Source organism: Somniosus microcephalus, chromosome 13 (assembly GCF_052327205.1).
Source record: "Somniosus microcephalus isolate GS21.2 chromosome 13, FLI_Smic_1.0, whole genome shotgun sequence".
Lineage (NCBI taxonomy): Eukaryota > Metazoa > Chordata > Chondrichthyes > Squaliformes > Somniosidae > Somniosus > Somniosus microcephalus.
In genome coordinates this window covers 163975990-164002536 of record NC_140999.1, presented here as the reverse complement: position 1 = coordinate 164002536, position 26547 = coordinate 163975990, and the positions used below count along the sequence as shown (strand labels likewise).

The following is a 26547-nucleotide window of genomic DNA, read 5'->3' as shown; positions in this document are numbered from 1 at the left end:
ACCACCTTGATTCAAGGTAGCCGAGATCGCCACCTCCGATGCATCGCACTCGACCACGAAAGGGAGATTTTCATCAATGGAGTGAAGCGTGGCTTTTTCCAGTTGTCGCTTGAGGAGGTTGAAAGCTGAAATAGCCGTTGCCTCCAATGGAAATGACTTCGCGTGAAGCAGGGGAAGTGGGGTATCCACTTCGCATAATAGGCGAACATGCCGAGTGCCCGACAAAGAGAGCCGAGATTCGTAGGGGGAGGGAGCTCCTGAAGCGGACAAAGTCGCTCTGGGTCCGGTTTGATGGCACCGTTGCCCACCCAGTAGCCAAGGATGTTGACTGATGGTACTGATTTCACAGATTTGGACTCATTTAAGGTTAAGTTGCGACGACAGAGAACGTCAAAACATTTCTGGAGGTTGGCATCATGCTCCTTTTGGTCATGACCAGCAATGGTGATATTATCTAGATATGGAAAAGTGTCCGTTAAGTTCTCCTGTTTGACTAGGCTATCCATTGCCCGTTGAAAGACGGCCACCCCATTTGTGACCCCAAATGGAAGGCGACAAAACTGGTAAAGCTGACCATTGGCCTCAAAGGCCGTATACTTTTTGTCAGTGTCCTTTAATGGTACTTGATGGTATGCGCTCTTTAAATCAAAAGTTGAAAATACCTCGTAGTTGGCAAGGTTATTGACCATGTCATCGATGCGTGGTAGTGGGTAGGCATCCAGGTCGGTATACTGGTTAATAGTTTGCGAGTAATCAATGCAAAGACGTTTCTTGTGTTGCTTCAGAGGATTTTTAACAACGATGACTTGAGCCCGCCAGGGAGATGAACATGGCTCAATGATACCGTCAGCTAGAAGGCGAGAGATTTCTGCCTCGATAAAGGATCGATCATCTTGGCTGAAACGTCGTGATTTTGTGGCTATGGGCTTACATCGGGGGGAAAGATTGGCAAACAAGGAGGGCTCGTCGAGTGAAGCCACCGAAAGCACACAAAACGGTACTTTGGAAATAGTAAGCTCCGGCTTTGACACTCCAAACTCGAAAGTGAGTCTTTTGTGTTGTTTCTGGAAATCCTGTCCCAGGAGCACATCACTGCATAGGTTTTTGAGCACCCCGAGCCGGGTGGAGAAATAAGTGCGGCCATTGAGAATAAGGTCGACAAGACAAAAGCCGGAAGAGTTGGTGGTCAGTGTCGTCAGAGCCATTGCAATTTCCCTGTCCGAGGGGTAAATATGCAGTTTTAACTTACTGACAGCCCGCTCACGAATGAAGCTGTCAGAGCTGCATGAGTCGATTACTGCGCTCAGAATGTGTCCATTTACCGAAACCTTCATGGCTGCATGGGACAGACTTTGGGGAAAAACAGCTGTGATGGGAGGAGGGGCAATTTTACCCTTGACAGCTGTAACCTTAGTAGTGATTCTTGGGGGAGGAGCAGTTTCATAGATAGCAGCTATAACCTTAGTAGTGGCTCTTGTGGGAGGAGCAGTTTTATAGATAGTAGCTGCAAAATTAACAGGAGCTCTCGACTGGTATACCTTAGAAAAGGGGCCTTTCTTACTAACAGAGGCTCTTGACTGGCATACCTTAGAAAAGTGACCTTTCTTGCTGCAATGATTGCAGGTTGCGTTACGAGCAGGACAACATTTCCTATAATGGAACGCACCTCCACAGAAGAAACACTTCCTTCCAGATTGCCAAAATGCCGCTAGGGCAGGGTCATCATCAGTGAGGGCTTCCGCCCGAGACCTATCGAAGGAGTCATTAAAAGTGATAGCAGCAGCCCGTGCACGAGGCATTCCTCTTTGCTAAGTCCAGGGAACACGCCTGGTCATAGGCAGCCTGTAACTCAAGGGTTTTATTCTCCAACAGACGCTGGCGTATGAAGGGAGATGTAATTCCATTAATAAAGGAATCACAAATTAGCTCCTTCTGGTACTGCTCAGCTGTGACAGCTTTAAGGTTACAATCCTTGCTGAGCCTGCGAAGTTTTTGAAGGAATTCGTCAAGTGATTCCCTGGGTTGTTGTCGAGTTGTGGCCAATAGATGCCGAGCAAAAATTTTGTTTGGGGCCTTAACATATAGTCGCTGTAATATTAGGATAGCGGAGTCATAGTCTACACAGTCTTCGATATAGCTAAACACATGAGGAGATACATAATTGGCAAGTATCTCTAATTTATCAGGAACATTCTCACCACACACCCTGAGGAAGTTGCTGAAGGTACGATACCAGTGTTTCCATACCTTAGCAGTTGTTGGTGATTTCGGGTCCAGGTCAAGACGGGCAGGTCTGAGTAGTTTGTCCATGATGGATTGATTACTACGCCGGAGTTCCCTTCTGCAGTTGAAGTCATAGCTGGCTGTTCCCGAAATTACTCAGAGTGTGGAGTCAATATCAAGTTGATTAAATTGACATAATAAAACTCACTACGCACTTGGTTCGAGTATAAAGCAAGGCTTTAATCAACTTGTTTCAAAACATGGAGGTCTAGTTATCACGCCCGAGTATTTATACTCCTTGGACAGCGCCACCAGCTGGCCATCCAGTGTTATTTCATGAGTCTTTCTTCATGGATCATAAGATTCATAACAGTGTACATTAATGATTTAGATATGAATGTAGGAGGTATGATCAGTAAATTTGCAGATGACACAAAAATTGGTGGAGTGGTAAATAGCGAGGAGGGAAGCCTCAGGCTACAGGACGATATAGACGGATTGGTCAGATGGGCAGAACTGTGGCAAATGGAATTTAACCCTGAAAAGTGTGAGGTAATGCATTTTGGGAGGACTAACAAGGCAAGGGAATACACAATGAATGGTAGGATCCTAGGGAGGACAGAGGATCAGAGGAACCTTGGTGTGCATGTACATAGATCCCTGAAGGTAGCAGGACAGGTAGATAAGGTGGTTAAAAAGGCATATGGGATACTTGCCTTCATTAGCCGAGGCATAAAATATAAGAGCAGGGAGGTTATGATGGAGCTGTACAAAACACTAGTTTGGCCACAGCTGGAATATTGTGTGCAGTTTTGGTCGCCACACTATAGGAAGGATGTGATAGCATTGGAGAGGGTGCAGAGGAGATTCACCAGGATGTTACCTGGGCTGGAGAGCTTCAGCTATGGAGAGAGACTGGACAGGCTGGGGTTGTTTTCCTTAGAGCAGAGAATGCTGAGGGGGGACCTGATTGAGGTGTACAAAATTATGAGGGGCATAGATAGGGTAGATAGAAAGGAACTTTTCCCCTTAGTAGAGGGGTCAATAACCAGGGGGCATAGCTTCAAGGTAAGGGGCAGGAGGTTTAGAGGAGATTTGAGGTAAACCTTTTTCACCCAGAGGGTGGTTGGAATCTGGAACTCACTGCCTGAAAGGGTGGTAGAGGCAGGAACCCTCACAACATTCAAGAAGCATTTAGATGAGCACTTGAAATGCTATAGCATACAAGGCTACGGACCAAGTGCTGGAAAATGGGATTAGAATAAATAGGGCTTGATGGCTGAAGGGCCGAAGGGCCTCTTTCTGTGTTGTATAAATCTATGACTCTATGACTCTAGGCCACTTGGCCCCTCAAGCCTGCTCCGTCTTTCAATAAAATCATGGCTGATCTTGGGCTCAAAGCCACTTCCCTGCCCACTCCCCATAACTCTCTTATCTTGCAAAAATCTGTCTATCTCCACCTTAAATGTATTTAATGACCCAGCCTCCACGGCTCTCTCGGGCAGAGAATTCCACAGATTTATGACCCTCAGAGAAGAAATTCCTCCTCATTTCAGTTCTAAAAGGGCGACCCTTTATTCTGAAACTATGCCCCTGAGTTCTGGATTTCCCCACAAGGGGAAACATCCTATCTGCATCAACCTTGTCGAGCCCCCTCAGTATCTTATATGTTTCAATAAGATCACCTCTCATTCTTCTAAATTCCAATGAGTATAGGCCCAACCTGTTCAACCTTTCTTCATAAATCAACCCCCTGATCTCTGGAATTAACCTAGTGCATCGTCTCTTAACTGCCTCCAATGCAAGTATAACCTTCCTTAAATAAGGAGACCAAAACTGTACGCAGTAGTCAAGGTGTGGTCTCACCAATACCCTGTACAGTTGTAGCAGGACTTCTCTGCTTTTGTACTCCAACCCCCTTGCAATAAAGGCCAACATTCCATTTGCCTTTTTGATTACCTTGATGGCAGATTCAGGCTGTATTTACAATGGCCCAGAACTTCAGGTCTCCATGGGTGATTACGCACGGGGTACTCACCCATAGGCCCAATGGAAGTTTCGGTTTCCTGCATGCACTGCGCATGCGCAGGAAACCGGCATTTCCATTCCCCTGAAAGCAGGGGTTAAGAGGTCGAACGCGTCCGCAGGAGAGGCTGTGCGTGCGCATCGAACTTACGGCTTTTTTGCAGGTTTTCCCAGGAGGGTAAGTCTGCAGGAGTTAGACATTTAAAAAGCAGTCGTAAGGCCTGCTTTTTACAAGATAAGTGGTGAATTAATTAAAATTAAAACATTTTTTCCACAGGTTTATTATTTTTAAATACTTTAAAGAAACATAGAAACATAGAAGATAGGAGCAGGAGTAGGCCATTCGGCCCTTCGAGCCTGCTCCGCCATTCAACGAGATCATGGCTGATCATCCAAACCCTAGCACCCGGTCCCTACACAGACAGCCATCCCACCCAAGCCCTATCCCCGTAACCCTGTAACCCCACGTATTTAATCCCCCCTAACACTAAGGGCCAATTTTTATCATGGCCAACCAACCTAACCCGCACATCTTTGGACTGTGGGAGGAAACCGGAGCACCCGGAGGAAACCCACGCAAACACGGGGAGAATGTGCAAACTCCACACAGACAGTCACCCGAGGCCGGATTTGAACCCGGGTCCCTGGCGCTGTGAGGCAACAGTGCTAACCACTATGCCACCGTGCTGCCCAAAAGTAAGTTTATTTTTAGCCCCGTTAGAAAATAAAATTATTTTTTTCAAAAATTTAAATTATTGTTTAAAATAGTTATTTCATGTAATTTATAGTTTATTTAAAAAATGTGATGTTTTTTAAAAATTTATTTGAAGATTTAGTGATGTTTTGGGGCTCGTAATTGTAATGTATTAATGTATATATACCTTAAGGGAGAGAACTAATTTTTACAGCTCCTGTATACTGTAGTACCGGCAGTGACCACACCTGTATATAAACCCTGAGTAGTGATCTGTACAGTTAGTTCTAGAGTAACACTCATTCAGTAAACACCTGTTGAATCGTTCCCTGCAGTCTGTTGTCTGATTATTGAAGGACACAACATTAAGATACACGGATATAACAGTGGCGACGAGCAAGTTCGAACCTACCTGCAACTCTGCATCACCTCCCAGGGATTCGCTCCTGGAGAATAGTGGAAGGAGGTCGAGTCCAGAAGCACGGGCGTCGACCACAGGCAACCGCCCAGTCATCCAGCGGAGATTTGAGCATCGCAGGGGAGGCTGTCGAGAGTCAGGCTTGGCTTTCCAGTCACGGTGGTCCAGCGAAACGGGCTGGCAACAGGTACTGCGCAGACCCTTCCCGGACAGCGGCGGCTAGAGCCCGACCGAGCGGCACAGAAAAAGGCCGAGCAGCGTCGACGGGGGAGAGAGAGAGAGAGGGCAGAGCACACAGGGCGCAGCCGGTGTTCAGGACCGAGCGGTGTCAACGGGGAGAGAGATGAGAGAGAGCAGAGCGCAGCCGGTGTTCAAGGGCCGAGCAGCGTCAACGGGGGAGAGAGGCGCGCAGGAAAACGCGAGGCGCTGCCATTGCCACGAGTACCGCAGAGAGCAGCATTGGCAGCAGTGCAAGAGCAGCGCACGAAACCCACAGGGCGTCGCCATTTGCCACTAGGACCACCGAGAGCGGCGTTGGCAGCAGCGCGGGAGACGCCATTTTAAGCCGCAGCGGTGAAGAAAGGAAAGCGCGGGAGACGCCATTTTAAGCCGCAGCGGGGAAGAAAGGAAAGCGCGGGAGACGCCATTTTAATCCAGTCTAACCACACCCAAAAATGCCGAAGAGTGGCAGTATCACAGCGTTCGACAATGAAGTCGAAGATTGGACGACATATGTCGAACGCATAGAAGTATACTGCAAGGCGAATGAAGTGCCAGATGACAAGAAAGCACTGGTATTGTTGAATTCAATGGGTGCAAAAACGTATGGCTTACTACGAAACCTAGTAACCCCAGAGAAGCCAGGAGAAAAGGATTTTGAAAACATAGTGTCAACCCCACACCGCTGCTGATAGCAGAAAGATTTAAGTTTCACAAAAGGAACCAGCATAAAGATGAAAGTAATGCTGAGTATTTAACGGAACTGCGCAAGCTATCGAAACACTGCCAGTTTGGAACGGGACTAGCAGATACTTTAAGGGACAAGTTTGTGTGTGGGCTTCAAAGTGAAGGAACCCAGAAACGGCTTCTATCAGAAAAGGATCTTACGCTGGACAAGGCTTTCAGCATTGCAGTATCACATGAAGCAGCAGCACGGGGCGCTGCAGAGATACAACGGAGACCGCAAGAATATGGCACAAATGAAATGTCATACGGAACAGTGAAGTGCTATCGCTGCGGCAGAACAACACACGACCATAATGATTGCTGGTTCAAGGACAAAGTGTGCAGACAGTGTGGAAAAGTAGGACACATAGCACGAGTCTGCAGGTCGGGAAAAAAAACCAGCAGCAAGAAATCTCCACAGGAGAAGTACAAGAAGGTACATAAGGTGACGGAGAGTAGTTCAGACGAACAGAAAAGTGGTACAGACTCCGGAAGCAAGGAGCTGGGTTGTCTGAAACGACATAATGTGATCAAAACAGAGGATCACCAAACTATCTGGGTCACGCTCAAGATAGCAGGGGTCCAAGTGAAAATGGAATTGGACACAGGATCAGCCCTAACAGTCATAAACCGAAGGGACTACAAGCGGCTATTCTCACATATACCCTTGAGAGATACAAAGATTGTCTTGAAGACGTACGCGGGGCAAAAAGTCTACCCCAAAGGAAAAATAAGGGTGAACGTTATATATAACGGCAAGGAAACACCAAAAATGGACCTATATGTATTGCCAGATGGAGGACCACCACTACTAGGATGTGAATGGATCCGGAAGATACAGCTAGATTGGCATTCCATACAAGCACTGACTGTAGATGCCAAAAAGGATGACGACGTCACACCTGGACGACTGTCAAAAATGCTAACTGACGCACAAGAAGTGTTCCAGCAGGGACGCGGAACACTAAAAGGCATAACAGCGATGATCAAAATAGAGGAAAATGCAAGCCCAAAGTTTTTTAAGGCCAGACTGGTACCTTATGCGATCCGCCCAGCCGTCGAAGCAGAGCTGGAAGGTTTGGAACGTTCAGGAGTACTGTCCAAAGTGGACTGGAGCGAGTGGGCTACACCCATCGTTCCTGTAATGAAGAGGTCGTTGAGTAATACGCCTGGGGAACCAAAGAAGGTTCGCATCTGTGGGGACTTTAAGGTGACAGTGAACCCAGTCCTTCACACTGTACAATATCCGCTTCCACGGATTGAAGATATTTTCGCCTCGCTATCTGGAGGGAAACGCTTCACTAAGATTGATCTGGCCCAGGCGTACCTGCAAATGGAGGTAGAAGAAGCCTCGAAACAGTACCTCACGATCAACACTCATAAAGGTCTCTACCAATACAACCGGCTGGTGTTCGGGGTAGCATCAGCTCCGGCTATTTGGCAAAGGGCAATGGATCAAGTCCTGCAAGGGATTCCAGGGACCCAGTGTTATTTGGACGACATCCTGGTCACGGGCGAAAATGACAGTGATCACCTCGCCAACCTGGAGCAGGTGCTCACTAGATTGAAGGAATATGGGCTCCGAGCTAATCGCCACAAATGCAAGTTTTTCCAGAAGCAGATCTCGTATTGTGGCCACGTTATTGATAAAGAGGGGTTACATAAGTCCCCTGAAAAGATTGAGGCAGTAGTCAAGGCTCCAGCACCGGAAAATGTGTCACAACTGAGGTCGTTCCTCGGGCTGGTGAACTACTACCATAAGTTCTTGCCGAATTTGTCTACCGTACTACATCCACTGAACACCCTACTGCAAACGGGGGTACCATGGAAGTGGAGTGACGAATGTAAATGAGCTTTCCAGAAGAGCAAAGCATTGATCACATCAAGAGGTGTTGGCTCATTTCAACCCAGCACTACCAATTCGGTTGGCGTGTGATGCATCACCCTATGGCATTGGAGCGGTGCTGTCGCACAAATTCCCAGACGGCTCGGAGAGGCCAGTAGCCTTTGCGTCTCGGTCACTAACCTCAGCCGAGCGTAACTACGCCCAGATTGACAGGGAGGCCCTCAGCCTAGTGTGGGGAGTGAAAAAGTTCAATCACTATCTGCACGGGCAGAAGTTCACCTTGCTGACTGACCACCAACCACTTGTCTCCATCTTTAATCCAAAGAAGGGCGTTCCGGTGATGACTGCGCAATGGCTACAAAGACGGTCCCTTTTTCTAGGGGCGCACCAATATGAAATCGAGTATAAGGGCACGAAACAGCATGGAAACGCTGATGGGCTATCACGCCTGCCACTGCCTACTGCGGAGGAAGCACCAGCAGTGGATCCTGTCGAAATATTTCATTCGACTATAATTGAATGCTTGCCAGTAACTAACGCTGGTATAGAGAAGGAGACCCGAAATGACCCGACACTGTCTCGGGTATATGATTTGACGGTGAAGGGATGGCCAGCACATGGCGACTCACTGTTGCCAGCATTCTCATCCAGAAGAGAACAGCTGTCAGTATGCCAGGGGACCTTGATGTGTGGATCCCGAGTGGTAATTCCACCCAAGTTAAGGGAGAGAGTGCTCAATGAGCTTCATGAAGGTCATCTGGGAGGGGTGAAAATGAAAAGCCTTGCTAGGGCTTATGTGTGGTGGCCGGGGATCGATCGCAAATCGAGGACCTGACAAAGAGCTGCTCAGGATGCCAGAAGGTCCAAAATGCACCACCACATGCCCCTCTACACCCATGGGAGTGGCCCTCATCTCCATGGCAATGGGTGCATATTGATTTTGCTGGTCCATTCATGGACTCAGTGTTTTTAATAGCCGTGGATGCGCACTCGAAATGGCCTGAGGTGATCAAAATGTCCTCCACCACCACGGAGAAAACTATTGCAGTCCTACGGACCATTTTTGCCAGGAACGACTTGCCAGAGCAGATTTGCTCTGATAACGGACCACAGTTTGTGTCCGAAGAGTTTTGAAGATTTATGAAAAGGAATGGGGTAAGGCATTACACATCCGCCCCGTATCATCCAGCCACAAATGGATTGGCTGAGAGGTTCGTACAAACCTTTAAAAAAGCAGTAAAGGCCATGTGCGATGACGACATTCCACTGCAGCATAAGGTGGACAATTTCCTGTTAGCCTACAGAAATGTGACACATGCAGTCACCAACCAGGCCCCGGCCATGATGTTCTTTAACCGAAGGTTGAGATCTCGTCTGGATTTGCTCAGACCAAATGCACGAAGAGATGTTGAGAGTAAGCAATTCCAGCACATCAATGAGAAGCCGACAAGGAGCTTCAATGTAGGGCAACCAGTCTTGGCCCGCGACTACCGAACAGAGAAATGGCAACCAGGAACGATATGCACACGGCAGGGGCCACTAATGTACACAGTGGATGTTGGGGAGAACATTGTGAGACGCCATGCTGACCAGATCCTAGAGTCACAGGAACGAGTCAACCCCATGTCTCGGCCATACATACCTGGTGAGGAACCCGATGTACAGGTCGCATCTACCTCAGAAACAATAGCATTGGAAGCTGATGAATCAACTGACGACAGGGTGCTAGAATCGCCTCCGCACCAAGAGCGAGACACTCGGGAAAGGCGTTATCCAGAAAGAATCAGGAAACCTCCCCAGAGACTGAATATATGAATGGACTATTTTCATATAACATTGTATATTAAAAATGTTAATTGTTAAATGAGTATTATGGTATTGTTAATCTAAAAGGGGAGGAATTGTAATGTATGTAATGTATATATACCTTAAGGGAGAGAACTACTTTTTACAGCTCCTGTATACTGTAGTACCGGCAGTGACCACACCTGTCTATAAACCCTGAGTAGTGATCTGTATAGTTAGTTCTAGAGTAACCCTCATTCAGTAAACACCTGTTGAATCGTTCCCTGCAGTCTGTTGTCTGATTATTGAAGGACACAACATTAAGATACATGGATATAACAGTAGTATTTATAAGTTTGACAGCACTTCCTGTCAAACTTATGAATGAAGCATTCCCTGCTCCGATTGGCTCCCCATGGCCCACGTGATCCCAGAGGACGCTTCGAACTAACTGCGCCCCTGGGATACGCAAGCACTGCGCGCCGGCAGTTGGAGCAGGCCCAGGGTTGGAATTCCACGGGGGCCCACAGCTCAACGGCCAGCGCGCTAGGTAAGTGCAGGTCGGGGGCTTACACCCGCGGGAAGCCCCCGACCCAAATTTCTGGGCCAATGTAACTGCAGCACTAGTGCAAAGCCAGATCACTTCACATCAACACTACTGTTGCAGTGTGAATGCACCAAAAGACACATACAATTGGAGTTATTCTCTGTGCGACGTTAAACTAGTCAAGAGAAAGTCCACAATATTTCATACAGGCATATCCAGGATAGCACCAAGTCTATTCTCACTTAACAGACAATCAGCACCAATATGCCAGCATACATCAGAGGATTGTCAGTGTCATTTATTTATTTCTTTTCTTAAAGCTAATAAAGCTATTGGTTTTTGGGTACTGCAGTTCTGATCTGAGTTACATTAAAGGCCACGACATAGGTCGAAATTTAAATTAATTCTGAAACAAAATCTTGGAAAGTTAAGCCTCATCTTATTCCAAATACCTTCAAAGAGCTTTACACTTATACCAGAGTAATCTTCATGTCTCCAACTGATATGTGCATTTTCTTTCACCCCGGGTCTTCAACCTACCTGTGTCATAATCTTTCTAGTATCTCCCTATTTTATCAATATCTTTGGTCAGTGCTCTGCTGAACTTTCCTCTCTTGTTCCTCCTATGAGGCTCCAAATGTGCTGTCCTACATGTTAACCCTCCCTGCATCCTACTCTAACTCATTCTTTCTCAGGAGCCCTAAACTGTGAAACGCCTTACCTCCCTCAGTTTTCCCTACCTCCTAAAATTTATAGGCTTTTAAAACACAAGTTTGATATTACAATCACTACTTCTTGATTCATCTAGTCTTTTTTCCTCTTCTTTGACCTTGGTGCTATTTTGTACAACTGGCCTTGGTCTTTCACCTTGGTTTCTCAATAATAGAACTAAACATAAAGCTTCCAATAATATCAGCCAAGATGCAATCACTGGAAGGGTCCAAGATATAGTGTGGAATATTGAATTATGTTATCCAGGTTTGAATCTGATTTTTTTCCCCTTTATCTAATGCGGTAAAATTACATCTGTTCGATGTGATCTCTATCCACAGAATGCCACACAGATAAGAAACATTATTGATTGCGTGCAAAGGAAAATGGCCATGAATACAGATTTAGGTTATATTGGAACCAGGAATTTTATCACACCTTTATAGATTTATATGACAGAAAGATTAAACATAGAATATTATAAACCTGGGAGTGATCATAGAACAGTAATGAAATTTAGGGGATCTAGACAATAATATATATTCTGAGACTGAAGTGGTTCACAACCATCAACTGAATCTGAAAATTAGAGTATTAGTTCAGTGGTGTTGCACTCTCTGGAGTGGAATTTCTTGTGGGGGCCTAAAGACCCGAAATTACACCGACTTGTGTGCCCATTCTGCCAATGACTATTTACACCCATATTTCCTGCCAGTATCACTAACATATGTTGGAAGGTAAAAATGGATGTAAACAAGCAGAAATCAGCATTAGCAGTCGGGGCCCGAGGTAAGTGGTGGACTCACACGATATATTCTTTTTGTAAGTATAAAAATGAATGTTTCAAGCTATCTAACTTTCATTCGTGCACATTAAGCACAACATATTGGCCCAGTAATTCCGGGCACAACGCGTGAGTAAGGATGGGGTACTCACGCGTGTGCCCGGAGGAATTGCCGGTTTTCAGCATGCACAGCACATGCGCTGAAAACCGGCATTTCCTGTCCTCTGACCCAAGCGGTTAAGAGGCAGGATGCGCGCAGTGAAATTCCTTTTTTTCTCCCCCCCCCCCAAGAGTTGCACGTGTGTAAAGGCCTCCGGTCTTTACGCATAGAAAAACCACACGTAAGTACTTAGTTTTTCAGGTAAGTGGGCTTTTAGTACAATTGAGAATTTTTTTTCCCCACAGGTTTGTTATTTTTAAAGAATTTACAGTAAGGTAAGTTTAGTTTTAGCCCCGATTTATAAAAAAAATTTTTTTTTCAAATTTTAAAATTATTGTTTAAAATAGTTTTTCAGAGTTCTTTATTGTTCATTTAAGTAGTGCAATGTTTTTTAAAATTTTCTTTCAGGTTTAAGTAGTGTTTTGGGGCCAGGAGTTTTCATGAGTTTGACAGCTCTTTCTGTCAAACTCATGAATGAGTTTCCCCTCCCCTGATTGGCTGCACAGTGCTCACCTGATCCCAGCCGGCACATCGCACTAACTACGCCGCTGGATCAGGTAAGCACATCGCGCCGACATCTGAACCGGGCCAGTGACAGGAAATGCAAGCAGGCCCGGGCTTCAGATGTCGGCGCGCAGGGTGAGTGCAGATCGGGGGCTTGCACGCGTGGCAAGCACCCGATCCTAATTTCAGGGCCATTTAAAAATATGCAATCGTGGAAGATTTTCAATTTTTAATGTGACTTATACTGATGCCATAGAAATTCATTCAAACAAACAGGCAGGTCTCAGTGAGGATAAATATTTAAAAAATTGCTCAAAATATCATAATAAAACCCCAGAAAAATTACTGCTCTGCCTAAAATTCTGAGCTTTATTTTACACCTGCTTTGAACTAACGTGATTGCAGGAAATTCACGTGTAGCCTGGGGGTGTGGCCATTATAATAAGCCAAGATGTACTCGGACACAAGGATTGACAGATTGGCGTAAAAGAGCAAGAAAGTTCGGGCGTAGCATAATTACATGCTTAGCACACTTATGCTGGGGATTTGCTTTACTCCCTGATTACACGTTTCTGGGTGCAAATACACAGGAAATTCCATCCCACTATGCAGAGCCTCGCTCAATGGGAGTGCATGTCACAGAATCGGCCTTATAATGTTAAGGGAAGAGTGACCTGCGATCCTGAAAGATAGTCCAGGAATGCAGCACAGTTGAATTTACCCATAGATTAGTACCTTGTAATCACTTCTATTGTCTGTAACATATATTGGCCCAACATTTGCGATCGGAGGCTTCCCGCGGGCGGATGCCTCCGACCTGTAAAAAATCTACGCATTTACCTGATGGCCCGGGAGATATGGATCACGTGGGCCAGCCCAACCAATAAAAGAATGGAATCCCAATTCATACTTCGCATGCCTAAACCCGGAACTTGCGCGGCCCCTACGGGCATGTACGCACCCGTAGGGGTCGCAAACTACGGCCCATTGTTTTGTTATATACATAGGAACATAGGAATTTGGGATTTGATCATGTTTACTGCTAATAGTTGTTATCAGTGCAGTTGTTACCTGTGTTTTTAATCAATACAGAGAATTAACAGTTTGCTATTTTTATTGCCGAAGAGCTAGCCATAAAAGAATCTCATTATTTTGAAAAATGATTTTCCTAATAATAATGTAAAACTAGGTGGGTTCCATTTTAATCACCAGAAGGCCGTGTAAATAAAATATTTTGGTATAGCTGTTGTAATTGTGATAAAAAAAATTATTAGTGAAGAGTTGGATAGTGTTTAATGCACATAACGTTTTTTGTGGGTGGAGGTGGGGGATAGCAGGAAAATTCAAAATCTGCCCCGATTACCTTGTCGAGTCTGACAATTTATGTAAGAAAAACTTTGCGCTTGGCGTACTGATCTCTATGAAAGAAAAACTGAGACAAAAACAAAATGCCGACTGTGAGGAACATAACTTCCTGCCTAAATAAACTGATTTCAGTTATCGGCTCACAGGGAGATGCAGCTGACATCCTTCCTGGAAATGTTAAAATGTTTTAACTTTTAGTTTACTCATTAACCCTCGCTATACCTGGCTGTTTGTAAAGTATTTGACTCTTAAAAAATAAAGCAGGTTGATAATACAGGGCCCATTTCCATGATCATTCCCAGGATATGACAAAAACATCTTTTGGGAATGTGACAAAAGCCTATTGAATGGTAACAGTATCTGGAATTGTCCAGTCTTGCAGTGATATTACTGCCTGCAATGCAGCAATGGAATGGTTATTTATATGCCAATCCTAGTTTTAAAATAACTACCACAAGCTTGTATTGTCTGCAGTTAATAATGTGTTAATGTATTAACAAACAACGACCAAGATACCAATTAATACGCTTCTCTGAGAAAATAGTTACAAGTATGCCACTCTCCTGCATATGAAACTCCTGTAACTTTTAGAACAATTAAAATTCAGTTATTCCCTACAATAGAAACAGAGGGAAGTTTTAAGAGTTGAAAGCAATTTTTTAAAAATCAGCCAGCATTATAGAATTTATAGTTATAAATAGAAACTGCACACTCTGCATTTCGTCTTACTATTTTAACAACAAACGCACAAAAAGGTTAAAGTGCACATGCACACACTGTGCGAATATGAGTGTTGACTATGAATAAGAGAGTGGGAGGAGGCTCGTGTGGAGCATTAACACCGGTTGGGTTGAATGGCCTGTTTCCGTGCTGTGAATTCTATGTAATTCTATTGAGATTACATGCCCAATGATGGTGTCTATTACTAATTTTTAATTTACTAATCAAAAATGCAATCAGCCACATCTAGATTCCCAATAACCTAGTCTATTGGACAACATTGTTCTAAATGCTAATTGTAAAACATCAAATTACCTGTCTACAAATGCCTGAGGCACAGAAGAAGTGATTTTATTCGATGCCATTGCCTCCTGCTTTAATCAGTTCTTTACTTTTCTAACTCGGAGCCTGTTGCTCCCACACTACAGCTACATTATGGAAACAGCTTTCTGTTTGAAATTAAAACCAGTTCATAACCAGAAACTACATCTAAGACATTTTAGCTTGATTAAAATGCTGCACAAGTATTCAGATGCACAGTTATAATACTTCAGCGGGAACAAACAAGATTGTATACATGTGTCAGCGGTTTCATTGTGCTAAGCAAAAGTCCTGGTGTGAGGCAAAGCTAAGTAGCAAACACTTCCATACTCCACAGCTTCAATAGCAAACCCCACCATATACCACACCTTCCAGTAGCAAACCGCACCATATACCACACCATTCAATAGCAAACCCCACCATATACCACACCTTTCAGTAGCAAACCTCATCATTCAATAGAAATCCGCACCATATACTGTACCACACCTTTCAGCTCATTATTGCTAACTGTCTTTTTTTCAAAAGAAAATATAGAAAACAGAATCATAGAATTTTATAGCACAGGAGGCCATTTGCCCTTGGTGCCTGACCCAGCTCTCTGAAAGAGTATCCTTCTAATCCAATTCCCCTCATATATTTACATTTTTGTTTCTTTAAATATTTCTCCATTTCTCCATTGTGTTATGGATTCTGCTCCCACCACTGTTTCTGCTACAGCATTCCATGTCCTAACAATCAGAAACAGAAACAGACAACAGTCACAGTGATTAACATTGAGGATCCGACAACCTTCTTAGCCATTTATAACATTAACACTACAGATTTAATTGCATACTTAGAATCATAGAGATTACAGCACAGAAAGAGGCCATTCAGCCCATCAGATCTTCAACTGGAGCGGTCTACTCTAATCCCATTACTTGTCCTTTCCTCATAATCTTTTGTATATATTTTGCAATCCTAATAGACTGTTAGAGAATAACGTATTTTGCTTTTGAACTTATTTAATGACTGATACACCTACAGATATTAGATTATGAAACTGAACCTACTTTGACCTCTTTCTCCAGATAGTCATGCAGCAGGATCTCAGGATCGATCAGGTAATCCGGAGGGAAGAGAGGGATGGAATGGAGAGGTCTCCTGTACACACTGCTTCTGTCCTGCTGTCTTCTGTTCTTGTCGGCTTTAGGAAACACCAGCCTCTTGATAGGAGACACAAATCCCTGAAAATCACATGAAGAACCAAATATTTTAAATAGTATGTTCTCATAATCTCTACAAGCAGGGTCTGAAGAGGTGATTTGCATCACTTCAGATGCCAGGGTTTTTCACCACATGAGCCACTGTTCTAATCTCACTCGCCTGCTTATCCTAATATCCTTTAATATTCCACTTTTTCAAGCAATTATCTAATTCTCTTTTTAAAGAATTTATAGGCTCTGTTTCAACAATTTGGCAAATGAAATATAATGTGGAGAAATGTGAAGTTATCCACTTTGGTAGGAAAAATAGAAAAGCAGAGTATTTTTTAAATGGTGAGAGATTGGGAAATGTTGGTGTTCAGAGGGACCTGGGTGTCCTTGTACACGAATCACTGAAAGTTAACATGCAGGTATAGCAAGCAATTAGGAAAGCAAATGGTATGTTGGCCTTTATTAGAAGAGGATTTGAGTATAAGAGTAAAGAGGTCTTACTGCAATTATATAGGGCCCTGGTGAGACGACACCTGGAGTATTGTGTACAGTTTCGGTCTCCTTACTTAAGGAAGGATATACTTGCCATAGAGGGAGTGCAATGATGGTTCACCAGACTGATTCCTGGGATGGGGGGATTGTCCTATGAGGAGAGATTGAGTAGACTAGGCCGATATTCTCTAGAGTTTAGAAGAATGAGAGGTGATCTCATTGAAACATACAAAATTCTTACAGGGCTTGACAGGGTAGATGCAGTGAGGATGTTTCCCCTGGCTGGGGAGTCTAGAACCAGAGGTCACAGTATCAGAATAAGGGGTCGGCCATTTAGGACTGAGATGAGGAGACATTTCTTCACTCAGAGGGTGGTGAATCTTTGGAATTCTCTACCGCAGAGGGCTGTGAGTATATTCAAGACAGAGATTGTGGTGTATGTAACCTGTTCCACCTTAAGAGAACTTAAGCCTGTTCCACCTTAAGAGATGTACTACTTTCTCTGGCTGCTGTATACGTAATACCGGTGGTGACCACCGGTATATAAGCACTGTGTAGTAAGATTGTATTTCATATAGTCCTGACCTCCAACCAGTAAAGACCTGTTGAACTTTAATCTTGTAGTCTGTGTGTTATTAATTACAACTAGAACACACAGACTTTACAGTGGCGATGAGTCAGATTCTTACCCTGCGGCAGTTATATCCACGGCGGCTTCGTCCACAGAACGGACGTCGAAGAGAGGCTTCCACCCTCATCACCCTGCTGGAAGACACGTCGCGCGGCAGACATCGAGAAACCAGAGTGCAGAAGACATCCTGAACTCGAAGTCTCCATCAGCGGCTGTCAGCTATCTTCTTTCTACCTCGGTAGTGGGTAAGCCGGGCAGCGACGCAACCAGAAAATCGGCCGCGTTGGCTGTACAGACGGGGAGGGAAGACGGAGGAATAAGGGCGGTGAGATCGATCGCGACCGGAGATAAGGGCCGGGCCGCATTCGGGCCGAAAGGCGCAGCGCGGGGACATCGATCGCGGCTGGTGATAAGGGCCGGGCCGCATTCGGGCTAAAAAGGCGCAGCGTCTGGGGGCAACTGAAGGCGCGAGAGCCGCGGTGAAGCGGAGACAGCGTCGGGGGAAGGGTGAAGACCGCCAAGCGCAGGAAAACCGCCATTTTGTAGGCGGAGGACGAAGACAAGAGCGCGGAAGCCGCCATCTTGGATAAAAATTTAAATAAATTAAATTGCAACGATGCCTAAACATGGGAACATTAATACCTTTGATAGCGACATCGAAGATTGGGCTATGTATGTAGAACGCATACAAAATTATTGTAAAGCAAATAAAATCCCAGATGAAGAGAAAGCACTAACATTATTAAACTTAATGGGTGCGAAGACATACGGGCAATTGAAACACCTTTTATCACCAGATGAACCGGCGGATAAGACGTTCGAGGAGATTATTACTGTCCTGAAAAATCACCTAAACCCCATGCCGCTGATGCTAGCGGAACAATTTAAATTTTACAGCAGAAGGCAGCTGAAGGATGAAAGCAATGCTGAATATTTAATGGAATTGCGTAAGCTAGCAAAGTACTGTCAATTCGGAACGAGATTGACAGAGGCGCTACGAGATAAATTTGTGTGTGGTTTATTAAAAGAAGATACACAAAAGCGATTGCTCAAGGAGAATGAGCTGACGCTTGAGAAAGCGGTCACTATGGCAGCAGCACACGAAGCCGCAGCGAGAGGCACGGCAGTAATGCAGCTACGGTCACCGGAACTCAGTACAAATAAATTGGGTTTGAGTACTGTAAAATGTTATCGTTGCGGAAAGACAACGCACGATCAGAACCAGTGTTGGTTTAAAAACCAAGAATGCAGAACGTGTGGCAGGCTTGGCCACATAGCTAAAGTATGCCGGTCAGGAAAGAAGACCAGCAACAAAAAGTCACCACAAGGAAAATACATAAAGGTACACAAGGTGACAAAGAACAGTTCGACCGAACAGAAGTCAGATTCAGACGCTAGCAGTAATGAACTGGGTAGCTTAAGAGTACACAACGTTGGTAAGGATGCAGATCTCCAGACAATTTGGGTCACCCTTCAGATAGCAGGAGTGCAAGTAAAGATGGAATTGGACACTGGATCGGCATTGACGGTCATGAATAAGAAAGATTACAAAAGGTTATTCCAACATATTCCCCTACGGGATACGGAGATTATATTGAAAACATACACGGGGCAAAGAGTGTACCTCATCGGAAAGATAGAGGTAAAAGTGGTCCACAAGGGCGAAGAAAGCCAAGTAATGGACTTATATGTGCTACCTGAAGGAGGTCCACCACTACTGGGACGGGAGTGGATTAGGAAAATGAATATGGACTGGCACTCCTTGAAGGCACTAACGGTAGATTCCGGGGAAACAGATGTCAAACCTAAACGATTGTCCAGAATATTGGATGATGCTAAAGAGGTGTTCCAGCAGGGACTGGGAACACTGAGAGGAATTACGGCAAACATCAAGATTGATGAACATGCACAACCAAAATTTTTTAAAGCCAGACCGGTACCCTATGCAATACGACCTACTGTAGAAGCGGAACTGGAAGCGCTAGAACGTTCAGGTGTACTGTCTAAGGTAGATTGGAGTGAGTGGGCTACGCCCATTGTTCCCGTTATGAAACGTCCTTCGAGCAACAAGCCAGGAGAACCAGGGAAGGTTCGCATCTGTGGAGATTTCAAAATCACCGTTAATCCGGTGCTTCACACGGTGCAGTATCCGCTTCCGCGGATTGAGGATATTTTTGCTTCGGTGTCGGGCGGGAAACACTTCACCAAGATAGACCTGGCGCAGGCGTACTTGCAGATGGAGGTTGAAGAAGAGTCACGCCAATACCTCACGATCAACACACATCGAGGTTTGTACCGGTACAATAGGCTGGTTTTTGGAGTGGCATCGGCTCCAGCAATTTGGCAGAGGGCCATGGAGCAGGTATTACAGGGAATTCCAGGCACACAATGTTACCTGGACGATATTCTGATTACAGGTGATGGTGATGAAGAACACCTCGCAAACTTGGAACTGGTGCTCAACAGACTGAAAGAGTATGGACTTAGAGTTAATCGGCAGAAATGTGAGTTCTTCCAGAAGCGGATCTCGTACTGTGGTCATGTCATTGACCGGGAGGGGCTTCATAAGTCTCCTGACAAGATAGAGGCAGTTGTAAAGGCTCCCGCTCCGGATAATGTCTCTCAGTTGAGGTCGTTTCTAGGATTGATTAACTATTACCATAAATTTCTACCAAATCTATCCACGGTACTGCACCCGCTAAATGCTCTTTTACAGAAGGGGGTACCATGGGAATGGAGCGAAAACTGTAAGAAGGCATTTCGCAAAAGCAAAGAATTGATCACCTCAGAGGAAGTGTTGGCTCACTTCAACCCGACACTGCCTATTCGGTTGGCTTGTGATGCTTCTCCATATGGTATTGGGGCAGTACTCTCACACAAGTTGCCAAATGGCACGGAAAGGCCAGTCGCGTTTGCATCCAGATCATTGACCTCCGCTGAGCGCAACTATGCGCAGATCGATAGGGAGGCTCTCAGCCTTGTATGGGGAGTGAAGAAGTTTAATGATTACCTGCAGGGCCAAAAATTCACACTTCTGACAGACCATCAGCCGTTGGTATCCATTTTTAACCCTAAGAAGGGTGTTTCAGTGATGACAGCACAGCGTCTCCAGAGATGGTCCCTTTTCCTAGGGGCACATCAATATCAAATAGAATTCAAAAGGTACGAAGCAGCATGGCAATGCTGATGGGCTGTCGCACCTGCCACTACCTGAAGAAGAAACAACGAAAGTTGACCCCGTTGAGTTATTTCATTCGACCATCATCGAGTGTTTACCAGTCACCAATGCAAGTATTGAAAGAGAAACCAGGAATGACCCGACACTGTCCAGAGTCTACGAGGTGACAGTGAAAGGATGGCCAACACGTGGTGATCCTCTGTTACCGGCATTCTCGGCAAGGCGAGACCAGCTGTCCGTCTGCCATGGTACTTTGATGTACGGGACAAGAGTGATTATTCCTCCCAAGTTAAGGGAAAGAGTTCTAAAAGAACTGCATGAAGGTCATCTGGGGGGAGTTAAGATGAAAAGTCTTGCTAGGGCTTATGTATGGTGGCCGGGTATTGACCAACAGATAGAGGAGTTGACGAAAAGCTGCGCTGGGTGCCAAAAAGTGCAAAATGCACCTCCGATCGCACCACTACACCCATGGGAATGGCCTTCAGCCCCATGGCAACGCGTACATATTGACTTTGCTGGTCCATTCATGGACTCCACGTTCCTAATTGCGGTGGACGCACATTCCAAATGGCCAGAAGTGATCAAGATGAATACCACTACTTCAGAAAAGACAATTGCGGTGTTAAGAACAATATTCGCAAGGAACGGATTGCCAGAACAGATCTGTTCGGACAACGGACCACAGTTCGTGTCGGAAGAATTCCAAAAATTCTTAAAGAAGAATGGGGTGAAACATTATACCTCTGCCCCATATCATCCGGCGACAAACGGGTTGGCCGAGAGATTTGTCCAAACATTCAAAAAGGCAATAAAGGCCATGAACGATGACCAGATTCCGCTACAGCACAAGGTGGACAATTTCCTAATGGCGTATCGAAATGCCGCTCATGCAGTGACTAACCAAAGTCCTGCCATGATGTTTTATAACAGGAGGTTGCGGTCCAGGTTGGACTTGTTAAAACCAAATGTGCGGAGGGAAGTGGAAAACAAACAGTTCCGGCATATTAATAACAAGTCCACTCGAAGTTTCGAAGTAGGACAACCAGTGTTGGCAAGGGGCTATGGAAACGAAAAATGGCAGTCCGGAACAATTCGGGCCAGACAAGGACCTCTGATGTACACAGTAGATATTGGTAACAATGTGATAAGGCGTCATGCGGATCAACTGGTAGAATCAAGAGCAAGGGTCGAACCCATGGTTGCGACAGAGACAACTGTGGAAGACGTTAATGAACCTGAAGCATCTACCTCGGCAGGGACTGTACCTGATGATGACGTCCAATACATAGGAAACCAACAAGAAGAGTCACCTCAGCAACAAGAATCAGAGACCACTGAAAGGCGTTATCCAGACCGAATCAGAAGGCCTCCTGAGAGACTGAACCTTTGAACTGTTTATACCTGAAGTTATATATGTTATGATGTTATGTTAAATGGGGATATGACTATTAAGCTAAAAAGGGAGGATTGTGGTGTATGTAACCTGTTCCACCTTAAGAGAACTTAAGCCTGTTCCACCTTAAGAGATGTACTACTTTCTCTGGCTGCTGTATATGTAATACCGGTGGTGACCACCGGTATATAAGCACTGTGTAGTAAGATTGTATTTCATATAGTCCTGACCTCCAACCAGTAAAGACCTGTTGAACTTTAATCTTGTAGTCTGTGTGTTATTAATTACAACTAGAACCAGAGATCAATAGATTTTTGGATATTAAGGGAATCAAAGGATGTAGGGATAGTGCAGGAAAATGGAGTTGAGATAGAAGATCAGTCATGATCTTATTGCAATGAAAACCAACCTGTGTGAATATAACTACAACAGGGACAGCAGAAACATGTCTGACCATTTATATTGACAATATAAAGCATAGGATTCATCGTTCCTCACTTGGAAAAATGGCACAACTATAATAACAGTCACACAATGTCACACAACTCAGATTATTCATTGCTACCTTCCATTACTGACCTGCTTCTACTGTGCAGTTTTCATAACAAACACAAAAGGTTTTTTATAATTTTTAAAAACCTACATGTGGAAAGAACAATGATTAAGCATTAGTTTAAGGTACAAAATTAATCTAAGAGCATGAAGAGGGAAATAACATTTTTACTCCAGCTTATTAAATCTATCAGAACATTCAAAAGTACTTTATGTATAATGAATTAGAGTCATAGAGCTCGATTTTCCAAGCCCCGATGAGGCGGGTTTGGAGGCGGGAGTGGTGGGAAAATTGCAGAATCGGGGGGCAGGAACCCATCCCGCCCCCAACCCGCCTCCGTGCCAATGTCCCAGGAGGCGGGTAACCAACCTGTGCTGGGACCCGCCTCCCCGAGGCAGGAAGGGGATTAGTGCCAATTAACTGCCTGTTAACAGTTGGTTAACAGGCAGTTTTTAGTCTAATCCCTATTTTTAGCCCTGAAGTGTGGGCTGTCCGACAGCTCTGAACCACGCCAAGTTAGCAAGGCGGACCGTCGGTCTGCAGGGGTCGGAGGGGTCGAGATGTTCGTTGTGCAGGTGAGTGATGGGTGCATGTGTGCAGGGCTAAGTGTGTGAGGTAAGTGTAAAGTGTTTTAATAAGTTTTACTTACCTTTACTTTCTCCTGCAGGCTTCCTTCCTTCAGTTCTCGGGAGTCCCTCAGCTCACCGGCACAGAAAGCAGAATGGCCGCTGAACTGTCAAAAGCTGCAGCCTCTGCTTTCTGGTCTGGAGAGATCTCTAACTAAGCCTGAGTAGAAGGACTCAAGTTAGAAGACAGATTGTCAGTGTTTGCCAGCTTCACAGAGCTGTCAAACACTGATTTTTCATCTGTCAAAAGCTCTTGACAGATGAAATGTCAATTGCTGACGTCACCAGTAACCAGGTGTCCCTTAATTGGCCTGCTGAGCCCGCTGGGTGGGCTTAACAAGGTCAATCAAGGAAAAATAGCGTGGGTTGGCCGCAAGTCGATGGAGACGGGACTACAATCCAAAAAGTGGGAGTCCCACCTCCAAAAGCTCCCCATTGACAAAATCGAGCCCATAGAGTCATAATGACACAGAAGGGGGCCATTCGGCCCATTGAGTCCGTGCCAGCTCTCTGTAGAGCAATCCAGTCAATCCCATTCCCCCGCTCTATCCCCGTAGCCCTGCAAGTTTATTTCCCTCAAACGCCTATCCAGTCTCCCCTTGAAAACATTGAGGGCTGGATATTGTCAGCCCCGAGGAGGCAGGTATGGAGGCGGGACTGCCGGTAAAGTTGCAGAAAGTGGAGGCGGATGGCAAACCTGCCCCCATCCCGCCTCCATGCCCTTTTGCCAGGAGGCGGGAAGCCGTCCTGCCCCGGGTCGCATACCTCGAGGCAGGAAAGGGATTAAATCCTTTTAACTGCCTGTTGGAGGAGTCAAGTAGGAGGTCTGTAGGGATCGGAGGGGCCTGAAAGTGAGATGTAGAGATGAGTGATGGGTGCAAGTGTGGAGTGGTAAATATGTGAGGTGAGTGTTAAGTGTTAGAAAATGTTCACTTACCTTTGTTTCTGCCTATAGCCTTCAGCCGCGGTGTTTCCGGAGTCCCAACATCTTCGTTGTAGATTTCACAGACTGGCTGTTGGATCGTCTGCTTTCTACAAAGTTGAAAGGTTTGATGAGTCCTGAACACAAGGAGCTCGATTTTGCCAGTGTGGGCGGGCTGGGGCATGTCAGGGTCAGGTGGCATTCATGTCAGGGCCCCGTCTCCAAAGTGAAGTGGGGAAAAAGTGCGATTTTCCCCTAATTGGGCAATTGATTTCCAGCGTGTGGGAACCACTGGTCCAATGAGTCTTTTCATACAGAAAGTCACCTCCGATGACGTCATCAATGCTGCTGGATTTAAGGCCTGCAAGCAGCCTTGCTTCTTCTGGAGACTGCAAACTTTATGGTGATTGTAGTAAGGACTTCATTGATCGACTATGTCCACCAGCAAGCAAAAGTGTGCTCCATGCTTCAATGAGCCCTCCCTCCAAGCTCTGGTGGAGGGAGCAAGATCGAATAAGGAGGTGCTCTTCCCTTCCTCAGGGAGAAAAACGCCACCCCAGCAGACTAAAGCTATGGGGGCGATTTTCCCACTGAAGGCGAGATGGAGGTGGGTTTCAGTTTGGGTGGGTTTGAAACTCGCCTCCACTGATTGGTTTCAAAAATTTGCGATTTTCCCCTGATTGGCCACTTGATTTCAGAGGTGTGGGATGCCCTTGGTCTATTAGTGTTTTGGGGCTGAAACTCGCTTCTGTTGACAGCACTTTTCCAGTCTGATTTTATGACTTCTTGCTCCCTTGGCTCATTCCACAGCATTTCTGTGTCTCCTGCACCACGTCCAACATCTTTTGAGAAACCACTATGTCCAATTCCAAGGCAAGGGCCTACCCGAGGCTCTCGGATGAGGAGCTGCAAATGTTGTTTGAGGGGGTGACAGCTAGCATGGAGGTGCTATTCCACTCAGCTGGGAGGAAGAGGCCTGCCAAAGAAACCAAGGCTGTGTGGGTACAGCCGGCAAGGGATATAACCTCCAGATCTGTGTGCAGATAGGGAGACTGTTTCTGTGTATTGATGAAATGCCATCACTGTTGGAAAGTATTAAAATGATTTGCAGCCAAAATGTTGCCGTTATGCCATCTGTTCTTTCGCCTTAGGCAGCTCCACATTGCGGGCACCGCCACACTTGCGTTGTCAGGTTGGTGGCCTGAGTGAAAGGAGGCGAGAGAGTCATGTCCATTGTCAATGATGTCCTAGGATGGAGCCAAGGACATGTGCCAACTTGGGCAACCTATGCAAATCTGGCCAGGATAAGTTCATCCCTTGCATCCCGGGCAGCCATGTGCTCATGTGCTGCCACTGCCGCTGGTCGATACACCGATGCTCTGACCTCCTCCTCCTCCTCCAGATCCTCCTCCTCCTCATCATCATCATCCTCATCTGAGGTCGATGCAGAAAGAAAACAAATGGTTCCCATTCTGCTTGTAGATGCCTCCTTTGGGGAAGCGCTCATTGCAAGCAGGGAGAGGGTCTTCCAAGGAGGTCCCACAGTTGATGGAGTCAAGCTACAGCACCTCCGACTTCGGAAGGTCTTCTAAAAGCGCTCAGAGACCTTTTAAAGCCAAGGTCTGGCACCTGCAAGTAATTCTTGCTGCAATAAATGATGTCTTGTTAGACCTGCAGCAATGAGGAGACCACCCACGAGTCAACCCGCCAGGTTTACCTGGCATAGAAACATAGAAGATAGGAGCAGGAGTAAACCCTTTGAGCCTGCTCCGCCATTCAATGAGATCATGGCTGATCATCCAAATTCAGTACCCTGTCCCTGCTTCCTCCCCATATCCCTTGATCCCTTTAGCCTTAAGAAATATATCCAACTCTTTCTTGAATATATTTAATGAACTGGCTTCCACCGCCCTCTGTGGCAGAGAATTCCACAGGTTCACCACTCTCTGGGTGAAGAAATTCCTCCTCATTTCAGTCCTAAATGGCTTACCCCTTATCCTTAGACTATGACCCCTGGTTCTGGACTCCCCGGCCATCAGAAACATCCTTCCTGCATCTAGTCTGTCCAGGCCTGACAGAACTTTATAGGTTTCGATGAGATCCCCTCTCAATCTTCTAAACTCCAGTGAGTATAAGCCCAATCGACACAATCTCTCCTCATACGTCATTCCTGCCATCCCAGGCACCAGTACCCTGGCAACAATGTGGTCGCACGCTAGCGCCTTCTGGCCTGTGCAGCTTTAGGTGGGTGAGCAGCAGCTTGGCACTCCTGTTGTTGCTCCTGCTTTTGGTGCTGCTGTTGTTCACGGTTCTGCTGCTGGTCTTTGTCTGAATCTGATGTCCAGGAGGAAAGGAAAAAATGGTTCCTATGTTTCTGCTATATGCCTCATTTGGGGAAGCGCTCAGTCAAGGTGGGGGGAGGGGTTTCCCAGGAGGTCACACTGGAGATGGGTGTCGGGCTCCAAACTTCCACAACAATGAGTAGGCCGCTAAAAGTTCCCCCAG

At 45.7% G+C, this 26547-nt stretch overlaps 1 protein-coding gene and 1 long non-coding RNA gene across 3 annotated transcripts in view; one reads left to right on the top strand and one right to left on the bottom strand.

Moving 5' to 3' along the window:
- Positions 1–26547, bottom strand: part of ccm2l (CCM2 like scaffold protein) — a 94161-nt gene that overhangs the window by 59543 nt on the left and 8071 nt on the right. For both annotated transcript variants that reach the window (XM_086005507.1, XM_086005508.1), the window contains exon 2: positions 16104–16277. In XM_086005507.1, coding sequence (XP_085861633.1) covers positions 16104–16277 — 174 coding nt within the window. The remainder of the gene's footprint in view (positions 1–16103; positions 16278–26547) is intronic.
- On the top strand, positions 12268–25146 carry LOC147108745 (uncharacterized). The gene is made up of 4 exons (XR_015080642.1): positions 12268–12319; positions 16122–16154; positions 24076–24167; positions 24853–25146. It is a non-coding gene; the product is annotated as an uncharacterized LOC147108745 (long non-coding RNA).